The sequence below is a fragment of the Parasteatoda tepidariorum genome, chromosome 2 (assembly GCF_982258835.1).
Source record: "Parasteatoda tepidariorum strain Cologne lab strain chromosome 2, Ptep-v5.0, whole genome shotgun sequence".
Taxonomy (NCBI): domain Eukaryota; kingdom Metazoa; phylum Arthropoda; class Arachnida; order Araneae; family Theridiidae; genus Parasteatoda; species Parasteatoda tepidariorum.
The window spans coordinates 112507637-112525626 of NC_141756.1; the positions used below are offsets into that span (position 1 = coordinate 112507637).

General features: G+C 28.4%; 1 protein-coding gene across 1 annotated transcript in view; it reads left to right on the forward strand.

The window, feature by feature from the left end:
* Positions 1–17990, forward strand: part of LOC107449754 (mutS protein homolog 4) — a 51652-nt gene that overhangs the window by 7001 nt on the left and 26661 nt on the right. Inside the window, exons 6-11 of the mRNA XM_071178069.2 lie at positions 920–1041; positions 3901–4118; positions 7812–8006; positions 9395–9514; positions 13169–13235; positions 17525–17703. Coding sequence (XP_071034170.2) covers positions 920–1041; positions 3901–4118; positions 7812–8006; positions 9395–9514; positions 13169–13235; positions 17525–17703 — 901 coding nt within the window. The remainder of the gene's footprint in view (positions 1–919; positions 1042–3900; positions 4119–7811; positions 8007–9394; positions 9515–13168; positions 13236–17524; positions 17704–17990) is intronic.

Here is a 17990-nt window from a genome sequence, read left to right on the forward strand (position 1 = left end):
ACAGCCTATTATTGAAAACTGAATAAAAGAAAACAGGAATCAACTTCAGTTAATTAAAGTATTTGTAAAGAAAGGTTTAACGCTATAATTAAGACATTGCTCTCTTTAATTTTATTATTTCTTTTTAAATAATTTCAATCGAGCTTTCTTTAAATGGGAATGTTTTTGTATCTAATTCACAAAATTTTTTAAGACTTTGGAATTAATTCTAGTGAACTATCGATCACCTCTGGAATTAGATTTTATTCATTAAAAAAATTATTTTATACAGAAAAGCATCAAGATGCAGTTTTCTACATGCAGAGGATTAAAGATAAACTTGAGTATAATACGAATCAAAGATATATTTATTAGATCCAAATAAGGGGAGGAAAAAAAGTATTATAAAATTTTAATGAGTGCTGTAATAAAAGTGCCTCTTGTATAAAAGTACTTTTGTTAACTAGAAAAAGAAAGCATTTAACACTTAGATTCCATTTTATTTCATTGGAATACATAAATTGATTTTCATTTTCTTACAAATTTTAAATTTTTCAAATTAATGGTTAAAACTATATTTTTTCAAGCTTGTGCAGAATCTTTAAAATATAAACAGCATTTGTTTTTAATTATCCCTGACAAAAATGAGACGTAAAGAATATTATAATTACTTCTAAGGGTACTGCAAAAGTATTTTCAACAAAAAATATCTCTAAATAAGAACATCATCTTGTATTTTAATTAGCTACTAATTGAAAATTTTGGTGTATTTCACAATATTTTTGTCAGTTATGATTTCATCATGGACGATTCCATGGTGGCTATGTTTTTGCCATCCATTCATTTTAGCAGAAGTTATGATATATTGTGATTTTTGAAGATCTGCATTTATTAATTTACATGAGCATTTATATTAAAACATTTTTTGCTTATCTGATAGGTATTATTGTTTAGCTGCAAGTGCTGCTTTGTTAAAATATGTTGAATTTAAACAAAATATGACTTACGCTTTGAATTCTTTGAAAATTATTTACTGTACTAGCGCAGACACTACCATGATAAGTAAGTATTTTACTTGTTGTAACCTGGTTCTATTGTCTTTGTAGATCTTAAAGTGTTCTACAGAATTTTGGAGCTCTAACCAACAGTTTTGCAAAGCTATTACAATGATTGGTTTCTGCTTTTACCTACCTTACTGTAGCCATTTTTTTTCCTTTTGTGAAATGATTTAAAATTTTAAAACGTTCAAAAATTTTGAACAGCAAAAATTAAAATAAATTATTTTCTTGGGGACCACACTTATATTAAAAAATTTACTTATATGTAATGAATTGATTTTAGAAATCTGGGTTTTATGTATTGTTTGAGGCATTAAAACTGTAAACATTTCATATTTTATAACATGTTCATTGACTGTCAGCTTCAAATAAAAAATGCATGGTGTGGTTAAAAGCATTATGATTTTATTTGCGACAGAACTATGTATAAAATTACTGTTGAAAGTGGATTAATATCATTCCATATAACCTTAAGTTATTCATACAAATTCTTAGAATTAGCACAGCATCTATAGAAATTTCATTTCATACTCTTTTTATAAAAGTGCAACATTTTTTAAAATTTGTTCATTTTATTTGTTTTCATATTTTGTTTATATTTATTATATTTGTCGGTCCGGCACTGTTAAAATTTGACATTATGAAATAATTGTCAATTATCCCCCAACCAGCAATTGACGTAAAAGGGTGATATGTTTTTTTATTGTTATTATTTTTAGTTTTGTTTTTTTTGTTAGTGTTAATGTAAAATAGAATATTCATCACAATTACCAACATTGCATAGTTGTATTGTAATTTCTTATTTAAATTCACTTATTTAAAAATGAAATTTTGCAGAAACAAGTAAACACACTAGTGAAAATTTGTCCTGACTAATAATATCCTAGTTACTGGTACTTTCAACTAGTGACTTAATTTTTATAATTTCCTTTATTGGATTAAAATTCGTAGAGCTTGGGGGTTAATCATTTTTCTTTGGGGGGGGGGGCAGAATATTCGGCAGATTATCTCTGCTATGTTGCAAGAGAGCACTATTCTGCTGATAGAAATAATGTTTATCCCCTTATACAGTGTTACCTCAATTATATGCTTTCCGCCAGATTAGTTTAAAAAAAAAAACGCATGAAACGCTAAAGCATAAAATTAGGGTAAGAAAAGATCTGAGTATATTTTTAAAAAATTCATGCTTATGAGATGAACTACAAGAAAAAATGTTGTTTTGTTTTTTTTCAAATACAATTTTAGTGATATCCCTCTCAATACTTATTATTTTCAAATCTGCGTTATGGTTAACATTCGCCAATGTTTCAGAGTCTTTATGCTTTCAAATTATTGATCAGCTGTGAGTGTATCCTCCAATATTTTTTGCTCATTTTCATTACGAGCAAGCATTAAATCAGGTAATGAAGATATTAAAATGTAATGGAATCTTTACAGTCTATGTACATGTCATCGACTTTAGAAGATCTTAACACATGCAATTATATTTCCAAGGGCTAATGTTCTGGTTATCCAACCAGAAGTTTTATTATACCCATTTGTAATGTATTTTAGACTGCTCTGTGGAGTGCTGTAAGGGTTAAATTCAGAACATTTATGATATGCTATAGAGGCATTTTTCAGGTCACCGAAATCAAGAAAAGAAATGCTAACCAATTGTTTAATGTAACGTTCTTTAAATGTTCAGATAATCCTGAGATTCAAAGGTTCGCTGGGAAAAAATTTACTCACAAATTTTACAATTTAAGCTTACTTTAACCATCCTTCCCGCCCTTTACCTATTTCGGCACTTTTCCGATCTTGACGCAAGGAGGAATTCCTTTCTCACAGACAAAAGGACAATAAATAGAATAGAAAGAATGTCAGAAAAGCTAATAAATATAGAAAATAGAATAGAAGGTACGTCAAAGAGCTAATAAACAAACCTCTTCAAAAATAATGAAAAAGAAATAGAAAACCCAGAAAAACTTTGTGTGAGTTTTCAAGAAATAATAATTTTGATCTGTTAGAAAACGGTATAAGGTGGTATTTTCTTAAAAAGGGTAATGTAAAATCCGGGAAAATGTAAAATTTTCGGTATAGGCAGTTTTTACGGGCCAGCAGAAAATGGGGTAGGTCACGCACACTGTTAAACCAAGGTTCCACTGTATAATGTTGTCATTAGGCAAAGGAACTGTCTAATGAAATGAATGAATGTCTGTGAAGTTAATGTAAAAGATTTCTTTTACATTAACTTCATAAAATTTGTTAATGTAAACTGATGGAAGTTTCTGCTTTATGAGAAAACTCTCTATACTATAATAAGTTGCATTTTGAAATATATGCTCATATTTTTTATTATGTGATATGTCTTCATTCAATACTGACCACAATCCAACATTTTAAGGGTTATGGGATTGTTCTAGAACAAAGAAGAAAAAACAAACTCTCATCAATAAAGACAAATACGTTTTCATCATGCCATGAATGAATTCTGTAACTTCTTTCCATCCTCCTTTTTTTATGACCTGCTATATTCTATGCATTCTTGACATTTTTTGTTATAAATTATTAGACTCTGGAATTTTCATTTCATGCATAACTTGCGATTAAAGTACTATAGTGGACGCCCTGTACATGCGCATTGAGTTATAAAAAATATATACTTGCATAATAAACATAAAATATCTATAATTAAAAAAGCAAAACGATTAAAAAGTTAAAGGTCTATACTAAAATTATAATTATATAGTGGACCAAAATCTTTTTATTCTTTGTATTAAAACTCATATTTTTCTACTTAGAAAATTAAATTTGTTTTTGAACTAAAAAATTTGTAAAAATATTTGTTGTATTTTGTTTTAAACTAATGATATTCTAATAGGTACAACAACAGCCCGCTGCCTGGAATTGGTGACCAATGAAATGGGAAGAAAGGAACATTGTTTCTATAGTGTTTTAAACCACACTCTCACTCCAGGCGGTGATCGCATGCTTAGAGCTAATATTTTACAGCCTCCTTGTGATTTTGACACCATAAATACACGTCTGGAATGCATATCTGAACTAATTCAAGAAGAAGAATTATTTTACAGCTTAAAGGTATGATTTCTGTCTTATGTTTTGTGATAATGCAAGGATAGATCTAAAATGAGGCATATTTGTCAATAAATTCTCTCATCAAACCTATTCAGAGAATTCAACGAAATGCAGTACCAACTTGTTCTACCCATCTTAGTAGAAATCATTCCCATTACTGCCAATTTTTTTCAGTTGTTTAAAAAAAAACTGTTTCAAGAGAATCTCAGGGTTTCCACGGGATAGGGAGATCAGGAAAAACTTGAAATTGTCGGAGAAATTTTATTTTAACTCCAAAAATCAGGGAATAGTCAGGAAAAGTTGCAATTTTTTTTACAAAAACCTGGATTATTCCTATACCATCCCTGGAAAATAACTAATCTTAAAATTGTCAGTCACAGTAATCAGTTATTGATATTCAAGTTAAATAATTCTAACATCTTTTACAACTATTTGTTGTAAAAATTTCACATTTCATTCAAATTGAAATGTTCCCTTCCTCATTTAATAATATTTTTTTTACATGGAAAATCTAATTTCACATTTCAAATAAAAGAATGGAAGTTTTCTGATGAAAATATGGTATAAATTTTTGTTGAAATTTACCTGGAAAAGTTAGAGAATTTTTTTTCTGAAATTGAATGGGAACCCTGGAATATTTGTTCTGGACAATTTTTGCTGAGGTTTCCAGGCTTGGAAGGAAAATAAAAAACAGGTAGAACTAAATTGTTCTAACCGTCTTGGTAGAAATCATGCCCATTACAGCCAATTTTTTTCAGTTGTTTTCAAAAAACTGTTTCAAGAGAATATTTGTTCCAGACAATCTTTGTTAAAGTTTCCAGACTTGGAAAAAAAAACAAAGTTTTTTTTTAAAAAACAGTATGTTGAATAGTATTTTTAAGCCCTTAATTGAAGTAAATTGAACTATTCCAAAGTATTTCACAACAATATTTAACTATAAATTCATGTTTTCAATAAATTAAAAGATATCCACTTTTGTTCCTTAAATACGCTAACATAATGCTAAAAAGAAGAACCGAATAATTTAACTATGCGTTTATACTTTATTACAACTCCACTTGACAGGCAAAATATACACTCAATATTTAAAACTCATTTTAGTAGTATATATGTTAAAAAGTGAGTAGTATTTAATTAATATCATTAATTAGCTGTGTGCAATTTATAATAATAGTATTAATTAAGTCTTATGAAATATTTATTTCTTGTTTTATTTTTTTTAATTCATTTGTTTTTCATCTTTTTATATATTACAATCTGAAGCAATACTATGACATTATATTGTATAGATTTTATATTAATAAAAACTGAAAAATGTACATTATGTACTAAAATAACTTGTGTTGCATATAAAGTAGTTTAATTATGTTTTAACACTGTGTGTTTAATAATAAATAAAGTATAAACTACTTTTTTCATTCATTTAACCATAATAGAGCTTTATGTATATCAGAGTTTGTAGTTTTTCTCATATTTCTGATTTTTCTGATAAAAATTATTTTGCCTTTTATTTTTAGCTTTTTGTCCTAATATTTCTGATTTGAGCATGTTTAGAACCTTTCATTTTCTAAGAAAAAAAAAACTAATGTAGCTCTTAAAATAATCGGTTTCCTTAATCAAAATATTTAGGATTTGCATCTATATTTTAATTAATAGTTCCCTCAAATTCCTAAAATTGAGTAAATTTCCTCAAATAAAACCATTCTTAATAAATTTTTGAACTTATTATTATTGTTTGCTTGACTATTTAAATAAGTACAGTCAAACCCCGCTATAGTGAACCCTCAAGGGACCGAAATTTTGGTTCACTATAACCGGGAGTTCACTATATCCGTTATGCAGGCAATATAGTTAATGGTTTCCAAACTGCTCCCTTTTATTACACAGTATTCAAATAAATGACTGAAAAATATTATGTAATAACAAAAAATGTGTTATTTTTAATTACTCTTCGTCTTGCGGACAAAAAAAAAACTAGTAATCTTTAGCTGATGGACAATCCTCAACTTCAGATATGGAAACACTTCCAGACTCTCAAATATTTTTTTCTGAATTTCTGTTTTCTCGCTTTTTAAACCTGTCTAACCTTCCATTCGAGCACATAAAAGTAGTAACAAAAAATCGCTTAGAAAATTCATCGACATTTGTCTAGATACTGAAAGACTGCGGCTTCTTCGATTGGTGAACCACTTCAGTAATGCTTCTTCAACATCCTTGTGATCTGCTTTTCTCAACTAATCTACATTTTTTTTATCAGCAGAAATTATTAATTGCCTAGTTTTCCATATGTTACAAACTTCAGATTTGGATGGTTTATATTCCCTGCAAATATCAGCTTGATTGCATCCATTTTAAAATTTTCTGATTATGTCCATTTTGTCATCAACGGAGAACGTTTTACGTTTACTGCTCGCCATAGTTAAATTTGAGACACTTGTTTGCAGGATTTTTTTAAACTGAACTGAGAGCAAAAAGAAGTTGAAATGAGGGCCTTTTCAACACATATTAGTGTCCAATCCTTTGACCAATAATGAATAATTACTCATTCCCTCTGACAGAAAATGCATATTGATCCCACTGGCACCTTACAGGTGCATCATCTGCCTGAGTTGGAAACATTTGCTTGGTTTGTTTAGGGATGGGAAAGTGAGATAAAAAAAGCAAGCAAGAAAAAATGCTTATCGCTACATTCCCCTCTATAGAAAAATCAATATAAGTTTTTATTTTGAAGTAGAAATTTCAAAATTATTGCAAAAAAATGAAGAAGAAAAATCAGCCGAAGACAAAAAATGTTCATTATATCCAACTTCCTCACTTTTTTGGTTCACTATATTCACAAAAAATAACATTGTACGTGTATAGCAAGGCACGGGGCCAAACATTGAGTTCACTATATCCGGGAGTTCACTATAAACCGTGTTCACTATAGCGGGGATTGACTGTATTACTAGTAAATAATGAAACAAGTCTCATTTATAAAAATCAGTTTATAACTTTTCTTTTGTTCTAAAATGTTCAGTTTATTTTCTTTCCGAATACCCTATTTAAATTAAATAAGAAATGTTTTAACTATCTTTGAATTAAATGCCCATTACTGATCGAAATTATGAGTAAACATAATACATAACATTGCAGGTTCATTTAATGTCTATCATAACACTAGAAAATATTGCAGTTTTTCTATTTTGATGATTATGAAATTCTCTATGTATAAAATATTTAGTAAATCTTGAAATTATTTTGTAAAATCTACTGGATTTTTTTTTTGTGTATCCATCTTACTAGCTATGCTTACTCAATAAAAATTGCTCTATATATAGAGAGAGGGAACATCTCAATATTAATCTTATAAATACTTCTTTACATGAAAATAGTTTAAAACATAAAAATATGCATTAGAACCAAAAACGAACAAGTTTTCTCAATTTTGTTTTGCTTTAGGGATTGTAAAAGTATTTGTGGTATGGTGCTCCAAATTTTAAAAATAATTTTTGTCTTCCCCGATTTGGACTACTTGCTAAGTTCTGATTGAGCTCTGAAGTGAGAAAGTTTTGAGATCTTGTATTGAAGAATGTTTCCAAATGCATGCATTTTAATATCCTTTTTGCCCTCATGGCAAAAAGATTGATTAAAGAGATGCCTCAATCCATGTTTTACATGTGATTTTTTTCTGACTTCCTTCCTTATTTTTTACAGTCTGTAATCAGCAAGTTTGTCGACACTGAGCAGTTCCTTTCATTGTGTGTACAAATTTCCAAGGAAGATAATGTTCGCAATTGTGAACAAAAAATTGCCAATGTCATAAATTTAAAATACTCTCTGGAACTTGTGAAGCCTTTGTCACATTGTCTTTCTTCCTATAAGAATACTCTATTCCAAACCTACTATGAAGTAAGTTTATTAATCCAGAAAGTATTACCTTCATTAAAAAAAAAATCATTTCATTTGTCTTATTGTAGCTGAGGACTTCATACCTAATGTTGCAGAATTTCCAGTTCTGGCATTTGTGTAACTAAATTTTGACTAAGCAACCTGTTCTCTCTGTTCAGCATGTTTTTGTGAGTGAAAATCATTCTGTTTGCTATTAATTGATTCTTGTTTTCCTTGCTAATTGCTGGATTTGCTTCTGTTTTATTGGACATTTTATGTTTCTCAGAAGATAATTTTAGAAATTTATGTTTAATTATTAGTACAGTAAATAAGTCATAAGCTTAAAGTTAAATCTGAATAAAAGTGAAAATAAAAAGTTAAAAAAATATTCCCCTTTCTAAACAAAAGAATGAAAACGACCAAAATCTATTAATACACTATATTTTATGAAATAATAATAAACTCAAACGAAAGAGAAATTTCATTTTTATATTTGAAGGTTTGATGAAAACAATCAAGAAATAAGTTCTAGTGTTTTACTAATAAATCAGAGATAGATAGAAACAAAATTGTTTCTTTTCTGAAGTCGAATTTTGAATAATTGCGTAAAATCGTATATTTAACCTTTTAACTGTCATGTCCGAAATAATCTTGGGTACAGCACTGGTGTTCCAAAATGTCATGTCTGAGTATTACTCGGGGTTTTTTATTTTAGTGCATCATATTGTTATACCTGTATATATATCCAAGTTTATTTTGGCTTCATCTCTTTGTCACACCCGAATCTATCTCGGTAAAAGATAATTTCAATGTAATTTAGAACAATAGATTACAACATTTTACTGAAAGTTTTAAAGGACAGGGGTTAATGTTCAAAGTGTGGAGCATTTTTTTGGTTGCAAAATGGCGCCCAGTTCTTTGAAACATTATATAGATTATTTATTTTTTAAAAAAATAAAATTGAATTTAATATTTTTTTTTAAATTTTTGCAAAATAAGACTCCAGTTCTCATAAGTGAACTTTACCATTGCCAAGCTGAATGGCAGCCACCTCAAGCAAATATGCAATGGCTACAAAACCGTAAAATTTTTATGCATGTCATTCAAAATATCAATTTTTAACTCTAAGTATATTTTATTTTGTACTAAATATTTGATTTATGCAATAAGAAAAATTGACAAATTATGTGCCCAAATCGTCAAAATAACTTGACATATAAAAGGTTATTTTTATTTTATTTTATTGTTCTTGATTAAGATGGAAATGGAACCTTCAATTTATATTATTGTTGTATAAACAATTTTTTATAAAATTAATAAATATTTTGAATTTTATGCATTTCATTTACTTAGTTCAAATACATCAAACATGTTATGCATTATTAACGAAATGTCTGCTGCATTTACAGGCTTTATCTGATGAAAGATTTGCTGACCTCCAACTGAAGATTGGTTTAGTTATCCACAAAGATGCTCGTTGGGAGAAAGGTGTTCTCAATATGCACATGCAAAAATGTTTTGCTGTTAAAGTAAATAGTTGAACTTTTTTTTTTTTTTTTTGGTTTACAAATGTTTCTAACTTTTTATTTAACATAGAACTTTTAAAAAAAATAGTTTTATAACTACAGATTCAATTTTAGAAAACTGATTTTACTTTTTTTTTATTGACTCTTAATTGAAACTGGCCATTAAAATTTAAATCTTACAGTTTCTTTTTTTATGAGCTTACACAGGGAAAACTGGGAAAATACAGGGAATTTCAAAATCACTTAAAATAACAGGGAAAATGCAGGGAATTTTGTTTCTTATTTTTGTCTTTCAAAAAATGGTGACCACTCAAAGCGTAATCTATGGGATATTTAACCATGATGATATTTCAGCCATACTAAACTGTTTCATTTACTATAGCATTATTTAAGTATGTTCAGCTGTTTTTCCAGCAAATAAAACTAATAAATATACTTAGCCCAATACAGCTCACACAAGAACACAGAAATTGTTGTGTTTTCTCTTAATATATTGTGTGTAATATGTACAGAGAAAACACAGGGAAATTTTGTGAGTGCAATCCTGTAACAGTGTGTGAGTTTTTGTTGTTTATTCTACTTTCTTGCTTTTCATTTAATGTAGAAAATTATAAATTGTTTGAACATTTAAGGAAAGTTTAGCTTATAAAATAGGATTTATGATAGAGACTAGACAGTCTATTTCAATAATCATCTTTTACTCTCCTATCTTACTATTATGACAAATTACTGGACAATTAAAAAATGATTAAAGTTGCTTGATTGTTCCACCATCTATTATGCTTAAGAAGTTTTTTAGCTTTTATTGGTAAAAAAATTTATAGTTTGCTTTTTGATCAGCATATTTCTTTGGTGTTGGGAGCTTACTCTGGTGAAGAGGATGCCATACTGTAGGGAGAAACTTTACTTCTCAAATTTTCTTTCTCCTCAATAACTAATTTAAAGTAAGGAAAAAGTGAGTTCAGGACAAACCTAGAGTAAACCATAAAGTTTCTAATACTGGTAAGACATTTTTAAAATATCAAATTAAAAATTAAGCACTAGAAGATAATTTAGGGTTATGCTATGGAGAAGTTCTCTTCCAATAATTTGTATGCATTTTGATATTTAGGAAAACTTCATGACTTACTCTAAGTTTGTGTAAATTCACTTTTTCTTCACTTTACATTTTAAATTAGTTATGGGGACAAAAGAAAATTTACAATGAAGAATTTCCCCTCCAGTATTGCGACCCCTTAAAGAGATACTAGACTTTTTGAGTGAAAATCTGAGAATTATTTTTACTTTAACTGCTATGAAATTTCTTGATACATTGTTCGGCTTAATTTTGAAATGTATGGCAGTTTAAACGAATCCCAGTCCTACAAAAATGTAAAAAAGTACATAACAAGGAAAAAATATCAAAATTATTTCTCCCATTCTAAATATGAACAGAAATTCTTCATATCTTATCCAAAGGAACATAATAGGAATGTCACATAACACTCAAATCAGTTTTTGAATTAATACTCAAATCAATTTTGCTTTGTTCAATCTGTGCTTCAGAGAAAAATTTAACAAAAAAAAACGAAAGAAACATTTTCTTTTTGATTAGCTTAAATCATAATAAAAGTTCTGTCGTCATTATTTTAAATCGTTATAGTAATCAAATTCTCCAGAAAGTTAATAAAAAACTGAGGTAGAGAGACCAAAATGAAGAAGAAAAAAAAAAGGTTTTGTATTGATAAAAATTGAAATTTTATGTTAATTAATTCAAAATTTATTCAATTTGTTTTAAAGAATATTATAACAATTATTATATAATTGTTATAATATTCTTTAAATTAGGAGAAGTACATTCAGTAATAAATCATTAGAGGAACTAATGATTTATAACTGAATGTATTTCATCTTAAACCAGGTCGTACTGATTCTATATTTTTCTGTATTTGATAAACAGTCTATACTTGAATAAATCATAGAACTAGTGTTATTATTTTATTTTATTATCAATGTTGAACAGCAGACCCAATTTTTGAGTTTATGACTATCAATGTTCAACTTCGTAGCCTTGCAATTTTGAACAAAATAACAAGGCTACAATGTTCAACTCAAACACAAGGGTAGTCTTAGATCAAGCATAGGGACAAATCAGCCTTTTGTGAAGGACTTTTTGATAGAACTAACCCACATGAAGAGGAAAACTGCTCAAGGTTAGCCTGGTGTCACATGGAAAACTAAGAAGATTCTAACCTAACTAAACATGAAGAGGATTCTAACCCATAATCCATCAAACAATGAGGATATGTCTGCACTGAGGTGGGTGCAAGCTGGATGCAAAATTCGTATTGACCAGCCATCCCTGTGATTTGCACTTGGTTCACCTCATTAGAAGGTGAAAGCTCTATCCCCTAGGCCACCACGGCACTAAAAAAATATGGAAACCATAAAAGTAGACTTGCTTTGAGAGTTCAAAAATTAATGCTGCAAGTCATTCACTCTTATCGAGTCTTGAGAATAGGTGCCTCTTTTTTAACATTCAAAGTATGTAGACTTTTATTTTCATCATCATATTTTTGAAGCTAATGAAGTTTTTATCATCAATTATACTGTGTTGCATTTGGATCTTGATCATTATTTTGATAAGAATTTTCTGCTCATAGAAGTAAACATCTGTATTTTAATATTTTAACAGGGTTCATGTAGTCTTTAAGAATGTAAGGGAAGCTTTGCATTAATAATCTAATTATGAAGTTATGTTTAACTTTAAAATTGAAATTTTGAAACCAGATATTTGGAGTTAATAAAATTAAACATTGTGGTGAAAACGTTAAAAAATACATTTGACAAATACATTTTGCTACCACCATTTCAGTTTCTTAAGGACTTAACAAATTTCTTTCATGATCTCATACAAGTCATCTCATCAGGAGGCGAGAACTCTATTCCCTGCGCTACTGCAGATCTAGCATTAAAGTTTTTATATTAATTTTATAACCGTCGTCGAACAGTAGACCGAATTTTCAGTTTACGACTACCAATGTTCAACTCAGTATCCTTGTAATTTTCGATCAAGTATTCGGAGAAATTTGCCTGCGTGGAGAACTTTTTTATTGAACTAACCTACATGGAGTGAAAAACCGTCCGCGGTTAGTCTGACTGCAAGGGGACTCAAATATGTCTACCATTGAGGATATTTTATATCAGCACTGTGGTCAGTGCAAGCTGGGTGTGGAATTCCAACTCGGTTTACCTCATTGGGAGGTGAGTGCTCTATCCTCTGAGCCACCATGGCTTGCATTATAGTTTTATTTTATATCTGTCGTTGAACAGCCGATCCAATTTTTGGGTTTACGACTTCGAATGTTCAACTCCGTAGCCTTGTAATTTTGAACCTATCCAGAAGACAAGGAAACTTCTGGATCAGTGCACCCAGAGGTATTTATTGTTATGGGAACATGGAGGATTTTGTGACTCGACAGATTTAACGTGCAGCAGTCACCATTTACTACACGTCTTCGGCCGGCGGGGATCGAACCCATGAACTCTTGGACATGGGCCCAGTGCCCTACCTACCAGGCTACCCCGGCCTTGCATTAAAGTTTATCAAATTTTGAAATACTTATTTATTTATTTTTGTTTTAAATATTTATTTTGAAAACATACTTCTTTTTCCAGCCTAATATTAATGGCCTACTTGATGTGGCTCGAAGGGCTTATTGCGAATCAGTGAATGATGTTTCAGGTAAAAAAAAAATCTCAACTTGTTTATGTACTTATAATTAATTTCTCTTAACACAGTTGGCAGCTTTACAAGGATAAATGATCCCTAACAATTTGAAATTTATCATTAAACTTTTTTTAAGTAAATGAAAAAGAAAAAGATTGCTTACAGTTTATAGTGTATGCCTGTTATAAAGTGACTGAGCATTAGTGATATTCCCTTATCTTCACTTTTTAATAACCTTATTTATTATGAAATATTTTAAATATTTTTAAGATTAGTTAAATATTTTTAAAATTATTTCTAATTTATACAAAAACTATGTGTATATAGATGTCCATCGTGAAATGTCTGTAAAAATTGGCGAGCCATAAATTTTTAGTAGCAAGTACATTCAGGGTGGCCACCCACCTGGAAAACCTTGAAAACCTTTATTTATATTATAACTTAAAATTGATCAATGAAGTTTTAATATATTTTTTTAATTTAATTTTATTTATTTATTTGAGGTCAGCATCTCAGTTTTAATTTTTTTAGTAACAATTTAATTTCATTTAGAACATTTTAAATCAATCCTTTTGCTTAGAGCTTGAAAAATGTATGTATTTAGAGAAAAAATAATTTCAGAACATTCTGTAGTTGTTTATTTATTTATTTTTTTGAATAAAAAAAAAAGAAACAATTTTGTGAAAAAATATTAAACCTACTTGCATAGCAAACTACAACAATAACTCACATCCTATACAATTTTTAGGTAAAAGGGATAAAAATTATTAGTTATTTATTGGGCCTGTAATTGGTCAATGAAACTGGAGAGACTTAAAAAGAGATACAAATTTATTCTAGAATTCATGTTAAATTTTTTTCCGAAAATTTGGCCCATCTTTTATGCTACAACCGGACATATGCTCTTTCTTGTTCAATGCTAGCTATGCCGCTAAATAGAAGTAAAAGTCATATTGATAAATATTGTCTGCTGCAAAAAGATTATTCAATTTTATGCAGGCAATAAATAAAGCTATTATTATCATTTTTCCTGTGCCCAGAAAAATTTGTTATAGGCTAATAATACAGTAAAAAAAAAAATTTCCCCCTTTTAATGTACAGTGATAATTTTATTTTCAATAGAATTTTTTTTATTGTATATAAAAATAGTAAATTTTTTCAACATTTTTTCCCATATTAAAAATGATTAAATTTAAGAAAATATTGCTTAAATATGAGTTTTATTTATATTGTTAATATATTACATTGATGTTAATATATTACATTGTTGTTAATATACGTTGCATAGTTAAAATAAGTGATTTTTCAACTAACTTTCATGAGATGGAAATTGTTATAAAACATATTAATCTGATCATTCCAACTGGAAATTGAAGACAATTTAAATTTATAGAAGCTATTTAATTAAAAAATAATATTTATATCACTAAGATTAAAATTGCATAAGTAATTTTCAGTCATTAGGATTAAATTAGCATAAAGTAATTTTCAGTCATTATAATGGTTATCATTAACTTAAATTTCTATCCAATTTGAGAAATGTTCGTCTGACACTGAAGTAAACAATTTCAAATTGATTATGCATCATATTTCACAAAAAACCATAGAATTTTTCAATTAAATGTCAGTCTCAAAATTCAGTGACGTTTTCATTTAAATTACAAACAAATTCACAGAGTTTAGACAATTTGTAAATAAGTAATCGTTTTTTGCTTTCTTGCGATTCAAATCTGACAGCAACAATTTAATCCATTTAATTTGAACTTATAATAATCAGTTTTTATAAAACAAATTGTTTTTCGTTAGGTTGTAATATACTAAATATTTAATGTAAAAATTTGATGATCATAAACTTTTGTTTTATAAGATAGTTTTTCTAAGAAATTAATATTAATTTTTTTCCGACGCCATGGAATTGCCCAGATGTAAAAAAAAAACCAATTAAATCATCTAAGCTAGGAAACCATGTTAGATTGGAATTCCTAATATATTTTAATTTCCATTAAGAAAGGAAAAAAAAAGAATAAAAGTTAAAGAATTTCATCTAGTTTTTTTTTTCTCTATAGAATATGCAACAAGAAATTGACAATTTTTCCTTTACAAATACTGGATATGTTTTAAAATAATAGTGCTAATTTGAAACAAACAACATTATTTAAACATTTGACTTATGATATTGGTTTGAAGAAAATTATTTCAATGAATTTTATAAAGAGCATTGTTTGTGTAAAATACAGTATAAAAGGGCTCTATATTGAAATGAAAATAAATATAAAAATATATTAGTTTCTAATCACCTGGAATTATTTTCTTTTGCTTAATAAAAATATATTAAGCAGTACTTATCTAAGGTTGTTTTGGGTCATTGTTATTTGGTACATTTTGTGCAAAAACTATTTAACACGTAAAAAAAAAATTATTAATTAAAAGCGTTATTTTCTGCGTTATTCAAAGATATAGTATTTTATCATCAAAGACATAGTATTGTACTTATGTAGAAGAATTCTATCAATGTTCTTATTGGCTTTTAAAAAAGTATATTAGCTATTTAGATTGTACATGGTGAAAAAATCAAAACATTAGCTAAATGAGAAACATGTTAGCAAAATAAATTATCAAATATTGCAGTTACTCACCTAAATTCAACTAAATGTGTATAATAAATTAGTTAATGCTGGAAATTCTGAAAGTTTTAGAAAAAAATTTTATTATTTAAAAATATAAACTTTAAACCCTAACTTTTCCTTGTGAGATAATAACCCTTAAAAAGTCTTTCATTTTCAAGAACACAAAAATTTATTTTATCGCCAAATGAAATATTTTTTGGTGATCAGCATTATTGAAATCAATTTCTATATTAATTAACATTTGTGATAAAGTACATAACATTTTAGAACAAAATAAGGATGTTTTACATACAATAAATTAAAATGCATGGCTGTTAGCATTACCCGAGAAGCCCTAGCAGCTTCACTAATATTCTGCATTTTAAAGCGTGAAAATTCAATGCATAAATAAACGCGAAATATAAAAAAATTCAATGCATTCAATACAAACACTTAGACGTTTAGGTAGCTCCCAGTAGAAAAATATCATTTCAACAGCGGCCTTTTGAAGCATTCTCACTTCAATTAATTAATTCCTAATTGAGTTTAAATTAAATATTATCATGTTTTTAGTGCATGAATCTGAATTGAACAACCTGATAATGCTCACTCTGGTTATTGTTTCCGTTTTTAAAAGCGCTATATGTTGAGTCACCTCAACTAGATTTGCCATGTGACATTTTTAGCAGCAATCATTGGTTGATTTTCTAACGTTGCCATTCAAGGAGTTGTAATGAGGCTTTTTTTTTTGGTGCCATGTAAGAGAAATATATATATAGATTTCATTTTTATCCATTAATGCATTTAATAAAATTTTGAATTTGGAAAGAAGAAAAAAACTAGTAATGGGGGGGGGGTGCTAATATTTTTACTGGCTACCAGAAATTTTTGCTTCCTACCAACATTTTTCCAACTCTTGGAGCCCTGTATGCGTTTATATATATATATATATATATATATATATATATATATATATATTTATAACGGTCGTTGAACAGCCGACCCAATTTAGAGTTAAGGGCTAACAATGCTCAACTCCAAGGCCTTATAATTTTGAACCCAATATAGAGGACAAGGGAGCTCCTGGATCAAGCAGTGGGAGAAATTTGCCTTTGTGGAGGACTTACTTAACTCACATTTGCATGACATGGAGAGGAAAACCACGAAAACTTCCCACAGTTAGCCTGACAGTAAGGGGACTGTAATCCATGATTGGTCTACAACCAAGGATATTTTTCATTATCACTGTGCAGAATTTGTATCGTCCAGCCATGCCTGGGATTCAAACCTGGTTTACCTCATTGGGAGGCGAACACTCTATCCCCTGAGCCACCATTGGTTCATATATATATATATAAGTTCAAAATGTGGAGAAAAGAAAGGAAAAATTACGGAACAATGAAAAAAAGAAAAATAATAATAAAAATAACAAGAAACCGACGGGGGGGATTCCAAAAAAAAGAACAAAAAATTTTTCAAAAAAATTTTGTTGTTCTGTAATTTTTCCCTTGTTTTCTCTACATTTTGAACTTATTTTATGAGTTCTATTTACTTGCAGCTTATGCGCAATAAATAAAAATTGTTTTTCTTAATTTTCTTTGTTTTGTTTTTTATGTATTTATTTATTATGCTATATATATATATATATATCGATAGATAGATATATTCTGTCACTGAAGTAAAATTCTTTCCTTTCAGATATTGTGCAGCAACTAGAGGCCCAGTATAGCCTACCCTTACAAGTTGGATACAATTCTCTAAGAGGGTTTTTTATTCAAATACCCCTGAAAAACTTTCCTGCTTCAAAAGAATTGCCAACAATTTTCCTGAAAGTTAATAAATATAAAAACTATATTACATGCACTACTGAAGATTTGGTAAGATTTTTTTTTTTCTTTTATGTGCATTTCAAGTTTTAGAATTATGAATTTGTGCATACTACTATGGATTTACAATTGAAATTATAGATTTGTTTTTAAAATTATTGATTCAAGATTAAAACTATAGATAACTATATAAATATAGTTATCAATTACTAACTCAATCCTGATTCTTAATTGAATTTAAAAAATAATTATGTATCATACATCATTTTAACGCTTAAAATACTCAAGAAATTCGATTATCTGCAGTCCATTATTTGACATTATCCTAATTGTATAAA